Below are 18,888 nucleotides of genomic sequence, written 5' to 3' on the forward strand. Positions count from 1 at the left end.
TCCTAGATATATGTGACAATAATTATTTTATTTATTCATTATTGCATTTTTAACTGTCAGGAAAGAGCTTCATTTCTGTGTCTGCTATTCTTTTGTTTGGTAAGCTGATCCTGGAGTGTTTCAAACTAGGTAAATTAACTAGAAGTACAGATCAGTCATGATCTAAAACCAGGCTGTAGCAGGCTGAGCGCTGAATGGCCTACAGTTTTTTTATCTCCACACATCATCTTAACAAGATAGTCATGATACTTCACAAACAAGCATCCACATTTATTATGTCGTACAGCAAACTAAGACACACTATGCTGTAGCTATTGATTCCGAAGTATAGTCACTGGAATTATACATCGAAAAAAATTAAATCATCGTGAGGTATCTGTCACTTCAAATCAAGTTATTGATCCATATGTGAACAGTGTCCAACTACCAATCTTGTTTACCAATCTATTTATGTGTGCATTGTACATAAAACATAATTCTGTACAAAATTGATGACCAAATTCCGTTTTCATTTTAGAATGACAACACAACTCCTAGCCATAAGGGACAGCACAAGGCATGTCCTCAGTATTTTAACTTTAATTCTAATTTCAACAACTTAAGACTTTAGTTGAAAGTTTTTTTTTAACAAGTCGAATTATGTTAATGTGGAATAAATGCATAGGTGTGGATCCTGTATTGGAACACTGTGCTTTTGATGAAATCTATAACAGCAACAATAACGTCAGAAGTCCCACAACACGAGGTTATAGTCCAACCGGTTTATTTGAAATCATAAGCTTTTAGAGGGCCACACTTTCTTCAGGTGAAGTGTCATCTGGTGTCATGTGACTTCTGAACTCGTCGGTTCCAATCCAACATCAACACCTCCACATCATAACAACAACAGCAATTTGTATAATGCATTTAGTTTCACAAAACATCCTGATATACTTCACAGGAGCATTAGAACAAAAATAACACTAAGCCACATTAGGAGTTATCAGATCTAGTGACAAAGGGACTCATCAAAGAGGTAAGCTTAAAAGATTGTCTAAAAGGACAAAGATGTGGGAGAGGAATAAAGTGAGGGTTGGAGAAGAGGTCTAGAGCTTGTGAAGGCACAGCCATCAATGACGTAGCAATTAAAATCAGGCATTTTCAAGAGGGCAGAACTTTAGATGAGAGCAAACATCTCTGAGGGTTGTGGGGTTGCAAGGAGGTCACCGAGAAAGTGAGCAAATTCAGAATTTTAAGTTCATTTTTATTCTTTTCTCTATGTTCATGAACAATTGGAAATAGCTCTGTGATCTTTGATTTGTTTCATTGTGCTCTCTGTAATGCCTTGTCACTTCTTCTATCTAACTAACTCCCATTTTGCACTCAAAACAAGCACAGCCTATTCAATTTATTTTCTCTTATTTATGCCCACCATCCTCTTATCCTAAGACTTCCTCTTATCTTGTTATGTTCAAATGCTTTTCAATCTCTGGTGTCTTCTCGTTCTAAAAGACTTCAAACATTTCAAACCTTGTCCCTCCAAAGTTACTGCCTGACCTAATGAGTGTTTTCAGAACTACTTGTTTCTCAAATTTCCAGCATCAGTATTTTGGTGACAGAATGAAATATTTGATCTCATCAAAGTTTGAATTTGATATTTATGCAAAAAATTCAAACTTTACAACATCACAAGCGTTTTTAATGTTGTGTTTTTTAATGACTCTCATCTCTGTCTGTTCGATGCAAAAAAACTGAAATAGCTAGAGAACCACAGCAGTTCAAGTAGCATCAGTGGAGAGAAAATAGATTCAACATATCTGGTCCAGTGACCCTTCTTCAGAACTGGACGTGAAATGTTGCCTCTGCTTTCTCTCCTCAGATGTTTCTGGACTTGCTGAGGTTCACCAGCAATTTTTCATTTTTAATTCAGATTCACAATATCGGCGGTTCTCTTGTTTTCTGTCTGTTAATGCAATGACGGTAATATCATATACAATTCTCATATTGAATGACCGCAAATCATAGGGCTGAGCTGTTACTAACAGAGACTAGACTGCAAAGTGATTCATTTTATATCAAGTATGAGACTTTTTAAAGAAATTGAGCTAAGCAAGTGAAATGCTTTTTATACTGTCTTATACTTTACTGTACTTTGTACCCAAATGGAAACTGAGACAGATTACTTAAATAAAAGCCATTGTTTTGGAGAAATACAAAATAAAAGAATTATTGCATGATTTTTTTTTATTGATACATTAGTTAATCATCTATAGTATTATCGTATGTCTTTTATGACCATGGGTTAATTAGAGATTAATCCATCTTAATTTCTCTCACTTGGCAGCTGCTTGCTTTTTCATCTTTGGAAGAGATGATGTAACTTTACAGATTATAAAGAAAATGTTTGAAATATGATGTTGCCCTAGACATGACCTTAAATATGCATTCATCAATTTCCTTGCTGTTGCTCGTGGGCAATTTAAGATCAAGTCTGTTGTTTGTGGATTGCAAATTTAGAGAAAGGGAGATTATTGTACCAGGACAGACAGATGAAAGCCAGTGACTATTTTGAAGTTTCTGTCCTTATCATTTACCTAATACTGTGAGTTTCTATTGCGATTTAAAGTTAAATAGGAACTAGTTTCAAAATTGCCAATTTTGAAATCTGCAGGTTGGGTGAACATTTAGTTTCATTTACAGGTCAGGCCCTAAGAAGTAAAATAAAACTAAAGTACTAAAGAATCCCTACTGTCTGAAGGGTGTAATCACCGCATAACAAGTAGGCACGAGCGTATACAGTTAGAAGTATAGACACAGGAAGTGTCTATGAAGTAAAATATGAACAGAATATGCACTCAAATGCAAGATTTTTGAATTTTTTAAAAAAGTCATTCATCATCCACAAAGATGCCTTCAGTGTCAGGGATCAGAAAATCATAATGAGGAAGCATGATACAGATTTTGAAGATCAAATTTCAACTTCAAAGCTTCACTTTTATTTAAAGTTTGGTATTACATGAAGTATTAGATCTATAATTTATTTAATGAATAAGTGTCAACACTCGACTGACTGGTTGTAATTGTGATATCTTCCCAATGTGTGATGTCATCTGTTTAATATTTTTTCGTATTGTTTTAAATCTGAGTAATGTTGTAACCTGTGGTTTGGGAAAATGGTCCGGCACATGGTAGAATTATTTTGTTTACTTAAAAATGCCTAGAGAATATGGAAGTTATTGTCAGCAAATTTTGAAATATTCTGAACCGCGGTTGATTTCTCATAAGAATTCTTTGTTGTGCTCAGTTTCAGAACAAAACTTGAAGAGCAGTTTGGATGCTATGGAACGACAAATCCAGTGTCTTGAAAGGGATATCAAGAAGTTCCCTGAAACAGAAGATGAACATGATAAATTCGTGGAAAAAATGTCCATATCCTTTTTGAGATATTGTGCCTAGGGTTTATAGTTTTAAAAAGTCTACACAGATAGTGAAATCTCGTTATACTGATCATCGCAAGAAGCAGTATTTAAGAAGATTAAAAGCTGGCCATGCATTGTGCTGTGCTAGAACCATGTCAGCACTACCTTTTGCACAAATCTCATTCAACCAGTTGTCAGCCAAAGTTAAAACAACAGGACCCAGCAAAATTAGTAACCAAAATTGTTTTAACTGGATATTTCCAGATGACTGACATTTAGGACTTGAAGTTTATGCAAGCTGGAAGTTATCAGGTAGCTGATACACATTGGAATCTATGCTTCAATCATTAATCTGAATATAAAAGCTTCCAATGGATCCTTTAGATGACATAACAGAAGGTTTTTATAAACGCATCTGTTCACACCAGATTCCAGGCAATCTGTGTTCTTCATTGATGGCCTTTTGAGATTAGCAAATTAACTTGGGGATTGCTGTCGACTACAACAAGAGTCAGCAGCCCAGTGTACAATATGAGTTATAGACCTGCAACAAACAATAAATCTAGAATTCTGCTGTATAGCGAAGGAAAGTGTATTTAAGAATTAAGCTTCAAGGAACTGGCTTATAGATGCTGATAAACAAGTGGTGATGCTCGGGCCTTCGAGTGGCAAGTTAGTAATCTATTGAAATAATACACCTTGTAAATGAATGTCCCCTTTTTGTTTTAGATGTTTTCTGTGGGTATCACCAGTCAGGACCCTAAATTTCCATGTGGGCATGATGCATTATGAAAAAAATTCAAAAGAAACTTACACTTCATGAGACTTATACTCACATGCAAAGTTGCCTTGGATTAACTGAGAGTCAGAAGAGAGGGAGTGATCTGCTCTCACCTTGGCCATTTGTCTTCTAGCAGCCTCATCAAATTTTTTGATCGCCTTACATCACTAGTTCTCTGTCCTCTAGCCCTCACGAAATTGATAAGACATTAATGCTATCTCTGCCCATTTCTCCAAGCAACTAGCCCATGTGGCATGGTCGTTATAAATCTAGCAATAACTTTAATCTCATCAATTTAATATTCAATCTGACCTACAGCACCATTGTGCAGGTTTTCTTTTGTTCAGTTCCTTTAATAGTAGCACAGTAATACCACATGAATCACGCTAAATGCTTTAGAATCAATATAGCCAGACTTTAGGAGTAACAGATCACTTCAACTTTGATTACTACCAACAAACCATGCCAGTGCTTACAAGTTAATAGGATCAGTCAAACTTCACATTACAGATTTAGCATGTTACAGGCCCTCTCCCTTCCTTCTCTTCAGACACTTGTTTCTTTGTCCAGTTAACTGTTATTCATGTCCATCACTTTTCTCCTTCACTAGGGGGACATTCATGGGAGCTAATTATGTACTATTGCATCGCAAGTGAAGAAAATCCTTGAGCAGAACATTGCTAGCATGTCCAGGACATTCAGAAGGGCCAGGCAGGGAGTTGGGGGGCCAGTTAATTGTTTGGGCAGTCTAACTTGAGATTCCTGATATCAATTTCAAGTTTTGAAGTCAAATTCTCAGAACCTTTTAGATAGATGGTCCTTCCTGACTGTGATGGTCAGGGACGTATTTTGCATTCATTAGTATGTCATTAATATTCATTAACACCCCAACCCATTGAAATTACATTCACAGTGACATTCCTGTTCAGCTAAAACAAAACAAGTCACAAACCGGAGAATATAATAAGTGACAAAAACAGACAATGCTGAAGAAACTCATCAGGTTGAGCAGCATCTGTGAAGAGTGAAACAATGTTAATGTTTTGAGTCCAATATGGCTCCTCTTCAGGTTGTTCAGTTAGCTCCACTATCATTGAGGATACACACATTTATGGACCGTCTGCCTTCAGTTAGTCGTTTAATTGTCTACCATTATTCATGTTCGGATGGATAGGAATGCAATGTTTTGATCTTATCTTTAATTGTAAAATCACTTTAGCCTTGTCTATTGCATGATATTTCCACTACTTAGAGGAGAAAGTGAGGACTGCAGATGCTGGAGATCAGAGCTGAAAATGTGCAGTAGATTTCCACTACTTAGCATGAAAGTATGTGTAATCCTGTGTTTTCACCAGATTATTAACTCAGGCTACATTTTTGATTGTCCTTCAGAATGATGATAATGAGGTAGTGGGGGAAATGGATTGGAGGTTACAGATTGTGTTTAAATACCATTCTGCTGCTCCTTATGGATGTCTAGTTTTCAGTTGCTGGATCTATTTAATATTTGTCCCAATCAGCACAGTGTTATTCTCGCAGGGTAAAATGGAGTGTATCCAACATGTGAAAGTTATTTTGACTAGTCTACGTGGACACAAGCTTTCCTGCCTAACATTTAGACTTTCCATTATGTTTGGCATTCAGTGTAAAGTTTTTTAGTTTTGTTGCAGTTGCTTCCTATTCCATTTCCAAGCCAGAACTTTAGCATGGAAATACACTGGGGTTTATGCACATATTTCTCCAACATCTCTGACCAGCAGACCTTCATTCATTCATTGGAGAGCTGGAGAGGAAATAACACAGTATTAAGTCCGAGTGACTGCGCATCAATTTAAGTTTGCACTTAGTCATGTTCCTCCCGGAGAGTAGTGGTGTCTGGCAGCCTCAGTCTTCGAACATAGCTCCACAAGTTGTTCACGTGAGCACCAGTGATGATCAGCAGTCATTAGTTTTTGTTCTTTATCTCTGATACCAAACAGAAGCTTTCATAGATAACAAGACATCTTATTAATGTCTTAAAAGTGCTATATTTGTGAACATGTTTCTACATAATGTTGATATGTGGTCCCAAAATGATTTCAATATTAAGTACGTACTTGGCAGTGCAGATTATTGCTAAAAGGAGACCAGAAGTTACATTTTTTCATCTTTCATTCATCAGAAGCAGGATTCGAGAAATGGATTTGTAAAAATATGACAGCAATTAATATAGAATAAGAACAAGGTGTTCATTGGTTGAAAGATCATTGCCACGATGATATAGCAAGAGCAGTTAAACGTTAATCTTAATTCTCAGACCCAGGCAAGTCAATTCTGATTGGTCTAGGCATTGCCATAGGATAGTGAGTGGAGTTTGGCTGTCACCTCTTTTTGGTGCAATGTGTGTACAAATTCCTTTTGCCTGCATAAAACAAGTTTCTGAGCATATATGTATGTTGCTTCAAGTACATGCTAATGCATCACTCTGCAGGATGGGGTGATGGTCTTAAATTGGTTTCCAGTGTAACTCTTATCACAGTTGGATTGTTTAATAAGTATTTTCCAAAAGCAGATTTAAACGTATCTTAATGTAGGCTTATGAGAGTGCTGTGCTGTCCAAAATGTGACCCTGAGTCAACTGTGGATAAATGACCACAAAAACATAAATGTTTTCTCTGTGCATCAAGGGTGGGGAGGAACATCTTTTACAGTGCATCTTCTGATGGTCCCTGTTCTTCTTCATCTGAGATGGCTGCCTAAGGTGGTCCGAGGGGGGAACTGGGGTTTAGTTTGTCTTTTTTTTGGCCACTGGAGTGGGAGTGGGACCCAGAGGCTGCTTATGGAGCCACAAAGATTTATCATTGTCATCAAGCCCACCGCCATTATGCAAGAATTTCTAAGATGTTGCCACCTCATGTGTAGCTGTGAATGGTGGAATGAAGACTTCTTCCTGACACGTGCATATCCAATCTCCTCTTCTGCATAGGCAGGCAAACTGAGATGTGAATGTTTGTGTTACCCATAAGAGTGGCGTTAAGGGTTATGAATAAACCGTACATGTATTTTATCAACAAATTTGAGTAGGTGAAAAAAATATATAAAATTTTATAAAGTATACAACTGAAATATCTCCAGTGTACTGATTGAAGCTGTCTTTTGTTATTATCATCTTTCCCATGCAATCTTTGGGCAAAAAACTATCAATATGGACGTTCTGCTGGTGAGGATGAAAAGTCAGTAACCTGATAGTAAATGAGGTACTGAGTGTTGTAGATCCTATTCTGTTTTAACTGAGAGCCCTCTCAAATGGGAGAGAGCTGATTCCATTGTGGTCCAGGTTGTGAAACAAGTGCTCTAATGAATTGTGACATATTCAGTGCACATGAAGCATTTTAACAGATATGCCTGCCATCCAGTATTGCTATGACAGTTTACTGCAGTGGCAAAGTTACAATGTTTCATGCCCTTAGGAGTTAAAGTTAGCATTGCATAGACATGGCCCTTGACTTGACAGAGGATAGCAGATCATTCATCCTTTTGCAATGCTGTCGTGTGATTATTTTGAGCTGCCCACAGGCACTAGTCTCCAGGCAGCCTTTCTTAATCAGAATGGTTCCTGTTCAAATCCTTTGAAGAAGTGGGTGGATTTTTTTTAAAAGATTAATTGTCAAGGCGACTCTTAAGGCAAAAGATTCTTCTGCTCAGAAGGGTCAGGGTTTCTCATGCAATTACATTCTTCTCAGCCCATTGCATAATCTTGTGTGGGCAAAATGCCAAACTTCATGGCTAAGCGCACTCAAAGTACCAACTTTCCTAGCTCCAACTTCAGTATGTCACATTTAAATGACAGCTGGAAAGCACTTCACTCTTTCCACCCAGGAGCATCACTAAACCTCTGCTCGTCACCACACATGCAGACACATACAAGTGTACTTGTATCCAAACATGCACACATATGCGTGCACACATGCACATACACGCACACAGACATATCAAGCAGGCTGCTTTGACCTAGATGGTGTAAAACTACTTGAGCGCTGTTGGGGTTGCACTCATCCAGTCAAATAGGGAGTATTCTGTTACACTCCTGACACGTGCCCCTTGTAGATGATGGACAGGCTTTGGGGAGTCAGGGGTGAACTACTCCTAGCTTCTGAGCAGCTTTTGTAGCCATTGTGTTTAATTGGCGGTCCAGTTGGGTCTCTGGACAATCGTAACCCCAAGAATGTTGATAGTGGGGATTCAGTGATAGTAATGTTTTTAAAAGTCAAAGGATGGTGGTTAGATTGTCTCTTATGGAGATGGTCATTGCCTCGCATTTGCATGTGTTAGTGAGGATGAGAGGTTGAGTGGTGGATAGGTCTTCACTGAGTCTCACATTGTCAAGGGATATGTAGATCCTGGCTGATAACTGCTACATGTCATGTTCTGTGCCTGTTTAGATGCACCTCACTGTCCTCAAGATGGGAGAAGGATCATGCCTCCATATTCAAGTAAGCTTATGAATTTAAATTCATTTTATTTTTGAAAAGGCATTGACAAAAGGTACAATGAAACTCAAGCCTCTGGGACTATAAATATTGTTTTATGTTCTTTGAAGTCCTCAATTGAAAATTAAAAATTAATTTGAAAACTCTTCTATTGTCAAGATGGCCTAAGGGGAACCTTGTGTGACGTTGTTATAAATCAGTAATACTAAATGCAAGCTTAAGTAGTATCTGGTGTCCTTTCAGGAAGTAAACCTACCTTCCTTACTTGGTCTGGCCTACAGCAAAGTTATTGTCTGTTGCTATTGTCAGTATTACAGCCCTACCTACAGAGTTTATCTGAGGCATAAATAAAATTCTTACACAGCTCTGGTACTTCAGCGTCCTTATAAAAAAAAATTATGATTATCAATAGTTATAAAAGATGAGTTGTTACATACATATGTGAGTTTATTGCATCTTAACTATGATGGTAAAAATTAATATGATCTGTCAATTGAGAATCTAGCATTCTATCACTATGGCAGTTATCGAATCATAGAGTCCTACAACATGGAAAGAGAACCTTCAGTCCAACTTGTCCATGCTGACCAGACAGCCCCAATTAATGCAGTCCCATTTGTCAGCATATGACTCCTATTCCTCTAAACTCTTCCTATTCCTGTCTCCATCCAACGTCTTTAATTGTACCACCCTCCATTTCCCCTGGCAATCATTCCAAACATGCATCACCCTCTGCGTGAAAATGTTGCCTGTTAGATCCCTTTTAAATCTTTCCCCTCTGACCTTAAATCGATACCGTGTAGTTTTTGGACTCCCCTATCTTGGGAAAAAGACCTTGCCTATTCACCTTATCTGTGCTCCTCATGACTTTGTAAACTGACACTCTAGGGAAAATAGTCCCAGCCTATCTCTTTCACTCAAACCTTCCAACATCCTTGTAACTCTTTTCTGCACCCTTTCAAGTTTAACAAGAGGTTTATGTGGCCCAACCAAAGTACTGGCAATAAAAGCAAGAATACAAAACTCCACTATTCTGTCAACCTGAGACTCCAGCTTCAAAGAACCTGCACTTTGTTTGGCAGCATGCCCAGGACGTACCATTCAGTGTATAAGTCCTGCCCTGATTTGCCTTTCTAAAATATAACACCTCACATTTAGCTAATTGAAACTCCATCTGCCACTCTTCGGTCCACGGGCCCATCTGATCAAGGTCCCATTGTACTCTGAGGTAACTGTCTTCACTGTCCACTATGCCACAGATTATGGTGTCATCTGCAAACCTACTAACCATTGCTGCTATATTCACATCCAAATCGTCTATATAAATGACAAAAAGCGGTGGACCCAGTACAGATCCTTGTGTAACACAACTAATCAAAGGCCTGCAGTCTGAAAAACAACCCAACATCACCTTCCTTCAAGCCAATCTTGTGTCCAAATGGCTAGCTCTCCTTGGATTCCATTTGGTCTAACCTTACTAACTGGCCTATATGCAGAAACTTGTCAAATGCCTTGCTGACATCCATATAGACAATGTTCACTGCTCCTAGCAATCATTTTGAAAGTTTATAAATAGCTGAGGTGAAATTTTTCCTCAAAATACACTTGGCCCACCAGTAGTAGCAAAGAACTTGGGCACATGTATCGTAAACAGATTCCTACAAAGGCGAAAAATAATGGTGACAGGATGAAAGAGAAATGAAGAGTAAAGTTATCCATGAAGTTTGTCCAATGTAAACATGATTCTGATGTGAAGTCACAGGAATGCGACAGATTCAATGTCCATTTTCAACTAATTTAACTCCTCTTATCTGTGTTCATTGATCATGATGCTTGAGTTTTCTCCATGCTTCTGGTGAGAGAAGAAAAATTAGCTAGAATTCCTTTATCTGATCATTATATTGCAAATCCTGGTGAAAATACATATTTGTGAACTGGTTTGGCCATCCAGTACTATGTTAGTGCTTTCGGTGAATCCTGGTCACTTTGTCTGAGGAATATGTCTTGCAGTCAGTGCCATCAGTAGGAGAGAGGAGAAAAGTAGAAAAGTCTTAAAAGAAAGTGGAAAATGTTTAAATGAAAAATCAAATGCCAAAGCATGCTTCCTCTGATCGCAAATAAAAATAGGAAAAAGGGCAAATCTTCAGTATGATGAATTAACAAATTGATAGAGCGAAAGGATCTTGAGCTTTTTTTAAGTGTTTTCTGAGTTGAAAATTCTGCATTCTTGTGGTTCCAATAAATACTAAAATATTTCTGAAAACTTATGCTGTGCAAAGGTTGTTCCTTACCTTTCTTAAGCAAATTTAACTAAATGTAGCTTTTGATTACCTCTGAATTGAACCATGAAAATATGAGAACATGAGCTCAACTGCAGTTCATACCATGTGCTGAAAATCAATTTAAATTATCATGTCTGGAGAGCTTTTTATCGCAATCTTCACATACTAAAATTCCAGTATGTATTCAGGGCGGTATGTGAATTATGATTAAGGGGCATTCAGTCTCCTACAGACTGCCCAACGTTGTGTTTAATAATTTCTGGTAGGATTATTTGGTTTTTGATGCTACTAAGGAAGTATTGTTATGGAATTGCATGGAGAATGATCTGAACATATATTGGCACAGCACTATTGTTTCAGAAAATGTACAGAAGATGTTGGGGCATAAATTGTTCTCATCAGAAAAGGCACCAGGATGCATTGCTTTGTGAATTTGATCATTCAAGCGACCATTCCCTTCTATTCCCATAAATAGACACTATCTGAAATTTTAGACATATTTTCCTTTGCCGAGTAAATTAAGAATAGAAGACCTGTCACAGAACAAAACTGACTGTACTCAGAAAATATGACAGTGTAGAATTAGTGGAATTTAGATTCTACATGCAATAAACACAGTGAATCAGATTATTGATTGGACAACATATTTAACAGAAATCCATTGCTATCTTTATAGCAGATCTTTTTTGTTCAGACATTAGATCACTGCAAGGTAATTCAGTCTTCACTTGAAAGTTATGAAGTTGTCATTTTTTTTGTCAAGATGAGCATAAAATACTGCATTCGGTGATGCTACATATTAATGTTTTGCTTAAATGGATCTTCTTTACAGAAGAAGGTAAGTTTTAATTATCAGGGCTTCTTTTTTCTATAAGTTAAGGAATTTATGTTTGCTCCTCGGAATTTTATTTATTTACCTGACCGTTTATTGCCTTTTGTCTCTTACTACAATTAATTGTCTTATTTAATTTTAAGGTTATCTTCAGGCAAAAGAGGGATTGTACTGTAAAATTAATTTTGTACATCTTTTAACAAGTTACGTTCTCCTTCTGTACTCATTTAATACAGATTGTTACCAAAGTTCTAAAACTATAGAAATGTATTTTTGACCATTGTCAAAAAACAGCAATCAAGTGTTGTTTGTGAATGCTTTAGTTTTTCTTTTTTTTGAGAATGCTGCCTTTGATGATTTCATGTCAGTTAACAAATAAAAATAGTGATCGCCTGACCATGAAAACCTGAAGTTTCTAATAATGCAATTATAAAGGGAGTAATAGCTTGCTTTTCCAGATGGGCTTTTTTCTTAAATTGGTTTCACAGTGAAGGACAGAACAACCAATGTCTCAGATTTACCAACTGATTCCTCAACTCGCAACTGAGCTTAGAATTTCTCACTTTCAAATAACTCATTCAAGGTTGTAACCAAACACTTTTGGCCTGACACTTTAAAACTAAATGTCTTACACTGAAATAATCTATTTATTAATAGTTCTTAAATTATGTCCATTCTTTAATGCTGTTTCAGACATCCAGGTTTCGCTAAGTTTTCTGTGAAACTGTAAACTGAAATTCAAATAAATTTTTTCAACGTGTGGCAGTTTCCCCCAATCAATAGAAAAAGAAGAGTCAATCTCTAACCTTCTAAACTGAAAACCTTGAGCACAGCTCTTTACTTTGGAAAAGTTCATCAGCTCGTAATGGAAACAAAAATCCAGCAGTCTTCAAAAACTATCTCTGACTGTGTTTTTGAAAATTACTGCAGCTACAATACTACTTTGAAGTTGATCATTAAAGCGCTTCAGAAACATAGACAAAACTGACATGCGACTAGCCCAAACTGTTAAATAATTTAAAAATATAAGTTAGCCTTGAACAGTGGGTTTTTTTTTAGAGCAATAAGACGGTGTTATTTTCTGGGTCTGTAGATTGTTAAGGTGCAAAGATGGCCTTCAGGAGAGTGATTTGCTCTTCCTGTTGGATGTGGGAATTGAGGGAGAGTTTCCGTGTTTGTAGCGATTGTGTCTGCAGGAACTGTCTTTGATTGTGAATCCTATTTGATGCATGGATCAGTTGGAGTGACAGTTAGGGAGGAATTTACAGGAGCTAGCAGGTGTGATGGATGGCAGTTATAGGAAGGGAGAAAAGCCACAGATGCAGTCAGGTAGATAGGTTGACTCCAGGAAAGGTAGGAGTGGTAGGCAGGTAGTGCAGGAGTCTCCTGTGGCTATCCTCATCTCAAGCAAGTATGCTGTCTTGAAAAATGTAGGGGGCCATGGGCTCTCAAGGCAATGTAGCACGAACAGCTAAGTTTCTGGTATCGAGAATGGCTCTAATGTAATGAGGGGTATGTTGGTTTCCAAGCGATCGACTGTGATAGGGAACACTCTACTCAGAGGCACAGACAGGCGCTTGTGCGGCCAGCAGCAAAAACTCAGAATTGTGTGTTGCCTCTCTAGTGCCTGGATCAAGGATATCTTGGAGAAGGTGCAGAATGTTCTCAAAGGGGAGAGGGACCAGCAGCAAATTGTTGTACACATTGGAACTAACAACATGGGAAAGGGAAAGGATGCGATTCTGAGGGGAGAATATAAAAAGTTAGGCAGGAATTTAAAAAGGAGGTCCTCAAGAGTAGTACTATCAAGATTACTCCCGGTGCTACGAGCTAGTGAGGGTAGGAATAGGAGGATAGAGCATGGTTGAGGAGCTGGTGCAGGTTCACATTTTTGGATCATTGGAGTCTCTTCTGGAGTGGAAGTGACCTGTACAAGAAGGACGGATTGCAGCTGAATTGGAAGAGGGCTAATATACTGGCAGGGAGATTTGCTAGAACTGTTTGGGAGAATTTAAACTAGTAAGTGATGGTGGGATGTTAGGGGATGGGGAGGGGGTTGTGTTGGGACCTGGGTAAGGTAAGAGATCTATTTGAGACTAGTACCGTTGGGAAAAGGAGCAAGTCAAACAGTCAGGGCAGGCAGGAACAAAGCAGAGAACAAGGTAGGACTAAACTGCATTTATTTCAATGCAAGAGGCCTAACAGGTGAGGCAGATGAATTCAGGGCATGGTTAGAAACATGGAACTGGGATATCATAGCAATTACTGAGACGTGGCTCAGGGATGGACAGGACTGGCAGCTTAATGTTCCAGGATACAAATACGAGAGGAAGGATAGTAAGGGTGGGAAAGGGACGAGGGGGAGTAGCATTGATAACGGTTAGCATTACAGCTGTGCTTATGAAGGATATTCCTGGTGATACGTGCAGGAAGGTTATTTGGGTGAAACTGAGAAATAGGAAAGGGATGATCATCTTATTGGGATTGTAATCTAACCCCCCACCCCACCCCCCAATACTCAGCAGGAAATTGAAAAACAAATTTGGAAAGAGATCTCAGTTATCTGTAAGGATAATAGGGTGGTTATGGTAGGGGAGTTTAACTTTCCAAACATAGACTGGGACTGCCATAGTGTTGAGGGTTTAGATGGGGGGGGAATTTAAGTGTGTGCAAGAAAATTTTCTGATTTGGTATGTGGATGTACCTACTGGAGAAGGTGCAAAACTTAACCTACTCTTGGGAAATAAGGCAGGGCAGGTGACTGAGGTGTCAGTGGGTAAGCACTTTGGGGCCAGCATCGTTATTCTATTAGTTTTCAATTAGTGATGTAAAAGAATAGACTGCATCTAAAGACTGAAGTTCTAAATTGAAGGAAGGCCAATTTTGACGGTTTTAGGCAAGAACTTTCAAAAGCTAATTGGGGGCAGATGTTCACAGGTAAAGGAACAGCTGGAAAATGGGAAGCCTTCAAAAATGAAATAACAAGAGTCCAGAGACAGTATGTTCCTGTTAGGGTGAAAGGCAAGGCTGCTAGGTGTAGGGAATGTTGAATGACTAAAGAAATTGAGGTTTTGCTTAAGAAAAAGAAGGAAGCATATGTCAGGTATAGACAGCAAAGATCGAATGAATCCTCAGAACAGTATAAAAGCAGTTAAGAGGGAAATCAGGAGGGCAAAAAAAGGATGTAAGATTGCTTTGGCAAATCAGATTAAGGAGAATCCAAAGGGATTTTATAAATATGTCCAGGACAAAAGGATAACTAGGGAATACAGGGAGAACTAGCCATTTGGATACAGAAATGGCTTGAAAGTAGAAGACAGAAGGTGGTGGTGCAGGGTTGCTTTTCAGATTGGAGGCCTGTGACCAGTGGTGTACCACAAAGATTGGTGTTGGGTCCACTGCTTTTTGTCATTTATATAAATGATTTGGATGTGAATATTGGAAGTATAGTTCATAAGTTTGCAGATGACACCAAAAGTGGAGGTGTAGTGGACAACAAGACAGTTGCCTCAGATTACAATGGAATCTTGATCAGATGAGCCAATGGGCTGAGGAGTGATAGATGGAGTTTAATTTGATAAATGTAAGGTGCTGCATTTTGGAAAAGCAAATCGGAACAGGGCTTATGCACTGAATGGCAAGGTTATGGGGAATGTTGCTGAACCTTGAATTGCAGGTTCATAGTTCATTGAAAGTGGAGTAGCAGGTGGATAGGACAGTGAAGAAGGCATTTGGTATACTTTCCTTCATTGGTCAGAGCACTGAGTACAGGAGTTGGGAGGTCGTGTGGCTGTATAGGACATTTTTTTGGAATAAGATGTGCAATTCTACTCTCCCTCCTATCAGAAGTCTTGTGAAACTTGAAAGCACTCAAAAAAAGATTCAAGACCAAGAGATATAGGAGTGGAAGTAAGGCCATTTGGCCCATCGAGTCCACTCCACCATTCAATCATGGCTGATGGGCATTTCAACGCCACTTACCCGCACTCTCCTCATATATTTATAAGGATGTTGCCAGGGTTGGAGAATTTGAGCTATAAGGAGAGGCTGAATATGCTGGGGCTGTTTTCCCTGGAGTGTCAGAGACTGAGGGGTGACCGTATAGAGGTTTATAAAATGATGTGGGGCATGGATAGGATAAATAGACATGGTCTTTCTCCTGGCATGGGGCAAGTCCAGAACTAGAGGCATAGGTTTAGGGTAAGAGGGGAACGATTTAAAAAGGAACTAAGGGTTCCTTAGTTGCCAGACAAAGTGGTGGAGTCTGGTACAATTACAACATTTAAAAGGCATCTGGATGGGCATATGAATAGCAAGGGTTTAGAGGGATATGAACCAAGTGCTGGCAAATGGGACTAGATTAGGTTGGGATATCTGGTCGGCATGGATGAATTGGACCGAAGGGTCTGTTTCTGTGCTGTACATCTCTATGACTCTAATTGAAATTAAAATACATATAAATCATATATTTTACATCTCACTCTGCATTGTAACTCACCTGAACTGGGGTACAATTCTACCTCATTTTTCAGTCATTGTTTAGTGTCTGCAATTATCAATTTTTATCCTGAATTCATTTTTAATGAATACCTATGCTATCAAATTGCTAATATAGCAGGTAAATAAAAATATAGGATTAGTTATTTTTGTAATATCTAGCATCCAGCAATGTGTTTTGTCAGTAATGTGTTAGCCCGAAACGTCGATTCTCCTGTTCCTTTGATGCTGCCTGACCTGCTGTGCTTTTCCAGCAACACATTTTTAAGCAGTAATTTGTTATGTTTGTTTTAATGTGCTTGTCAAAAAAAATCCATGTGTTGTTTAGGTGAATTTAAAAGCTGTTTTGCTGTATTATCTTTGTCCTTTCAAGAATCAGATTCCACTTTTTTTTTTCTTCTTTAGTAATCTCTGCTATGGTTACTGTTGTACTTCACAGCATCTTAAGTAGCCTGGAAAGACTTACCATGCTGAAAACATGTCTAACTTATTGATAAATTCCTCCTCTGTTAACTGCTTTACTCCTTCTTTTCCCCATGTTTTCTACTGCTTTGTGTTAAGTGACCAAATGGTTTTGCTTTGTTAGGCATTTTTTGGTTCCATTTTGTTGATTGTTCCTTGGACAATTGTGTGGGGTCTCCTAAATGTAAAATTGTTTTTGTTATTTCTGGTTTATTTAGGTACTTCCTTAGTTTTGGCAGTTCATATTTTATTTATCAGTGCTTTATATTATTTAACTATTCTTGGGTGGTTAAATACCACGATCAGTACTTTCACAGTGATGTAGTTAACTTTATTTATATTTTGAGGTCTTTGGTAAGAATGCAATGATCAAAGCCTATTCTGTATTCTTTACAGATCCTGATTAGAATGATTTGATCTGTAACTTGTGCAAGGTCATTGCTTCTATTTTCCTGTTAAATTTGTGAATGTTTATATTATTCTGATGAACCTCTCCCATTAATTCCAACTTTAAATGCTGAGTCAATTTTGAACATTGTCATTGATTGATGTCTTCATCACATTCGTTGGTTATCAAATCAGAAACATAGCTTTCATTCTTGATTCTATCATCGATACTGGCTTGTAATTTCTAGTCACTTTCCTAACCCTTTGAAAGTTCTCATTAAATATCAGAGAACAGTTCATTTTTTTTCTTTATTCCTAACAAAGAATATTATACAGCAATGCAGCCATAGTATGGTACTATCTTCCCCAATTTAAATTTTATGCTTATTTTATGGAATAATGTTTTGTCCACTTTTGAATGTAGGACTTCCACAATTAATCTTTGCAACAATTCTATGACCCGAGACCAATGCTTCCCAAACCTTTTCCCGCTGACACCCCATTTCAAAGGTTGAAAATTGTTGTGACCCCTTCATGAGAACGGAGAGAGCAGGAATCATTGATAAGAAAACCCTTGAAGTGCAACATAGGGTGTTGGAGCTCCACAGTGGAAATTGCAGACTCATGATCTGACTTGTGTGTCATCAAAGATTGGGGTGAATTGAGGTGGTATCTCATCCCTCTTGCATCACCAAAGAGCTCAATTAATTTAGTCAAGCACAATTTATATTTAACAAAGCTTGTGCTTTTTCATTTAATTTGTGCTGGTTTTTCAAGTCCACTTTATTTCATGGCAGATTATTGTCTCTGAAGATTTCCCCATCACTGACGTCATGTTTGCTCTTTTTATCCTGTTCAATATTACCACAACTGCAGAATTGGCAGAATCCATTTCTTTAGTGAAGGTGGGAACAAAGTAGATCTTTTGTTCCTCAGTCATTCTTGCTTCTTCCAGGAGAATATCTCCTTTCGTGTCCTTAAATAGCTTCATCTTACTTTGACTATACTTTTACTACTTAGGTTTGTTCGGACTTTGGATTTTCTTTCTGTTAATCACCTAATCTGTTCTGATTCTTGTTCTCTCACCATCCTCCTTACTACATTGTTTTTTTTCTGCTGTATACTTTCTGTATTTACCTTGGCTGTCAATTTTTAATACAAATCTTGCTCTTGACATAAGTCTTTTTCTTCTGTTTCATTTCAATCGCATTAACATAATAAGTGGGAGATGGGAGAATGAATGGGGTACATGCAGACAGTGCCCAAAGAGGGAAAAAAAGAGACAGGAAACAAAGACTTTTCTGATGGTAAGCCAAGAGAGAGAAAGAGAAATGAATGCTGGATTGAGTGATAATGAGATAAATGAATGGTTGAAAAAGGGTTGGCTGTGCTAAGAGCAAGCCTGACACAACAGGACCTAGGATGTCAGAAAGAAAGACTAACAGAGGAGAGTGTTCATATTCTGAAATTGTTCAACTCAATATTGAGTTCTGAAAGCAGACAGCTCCAAAGAATACAGGCCTAGCCTATCTAGACTTTCCTCAAGGCAATCTACACATTAGTCGAGTAAGCCTTCTCTGAACTTCTTTCAATGCATTAACCTTTTTTGTAGGTATGGTGACCAGTACCAAACACGGTATGGTGGGATGACACAGGGCTCAGTGGTTAGCACTGTTGCCTCACAGCACCAGGGTCCCAAGTTCGATTCCAGCCTCTGGCAACTGTCTGTGTTGAGTTTGCACGTTCTCCCCGCATCTGCGTGGGTTTCCTCCGGGTGCTC

At 38.2% G+C, this 18,888-nt stretch overlaps 1 protein-coding gene across 5 annotated transcripts in view; it reads left to right on the top strand.

Annotated features, from left to right (window-relative positions):
- diaph2 (diaphanous-related formin 2) overlaps window positions 1–18,888 on the top strand; it is a 780,284-nt gene that overhangs the window by 547,208 nt on the left and 214,188 nt on the right. For all 5 annotated transcript variants that reach the window (XR_011964075.1, XM_072594677.1, XM_072594675.1 and 2 more), the window contains one exon: window positions 3,284–3,407. Coding sequence is in view for 4 of the 5 variants with exons in the window: in XM_072594677.1 (XP_072450778.1) it covers window positions 3,284–3,407 (124 nt within the window). In the remaining variant the exon portion in view is untranslated. The remainder of the gene's footprint in view (window positions 1–3,283; window positions 3,408–18,888) is intronic.

The sequence above is a fragment of the Chiloscyllium punctatum genome, chromosome 25 (assembly GCF_047496795.1).
Source record: "Chiloscyllium punctatum isolate Juve2018m chromosome 25, sChiPun1.3, whole genome shotgun sequence".
NCBI classification, from domain to species: Eukaryota; Metazoa; Chordata; class Chondrichthyes; order Orectolobiformes; family Hemiscylliidae; genus Chiloscyllium; species Chiloscyllium punctatum.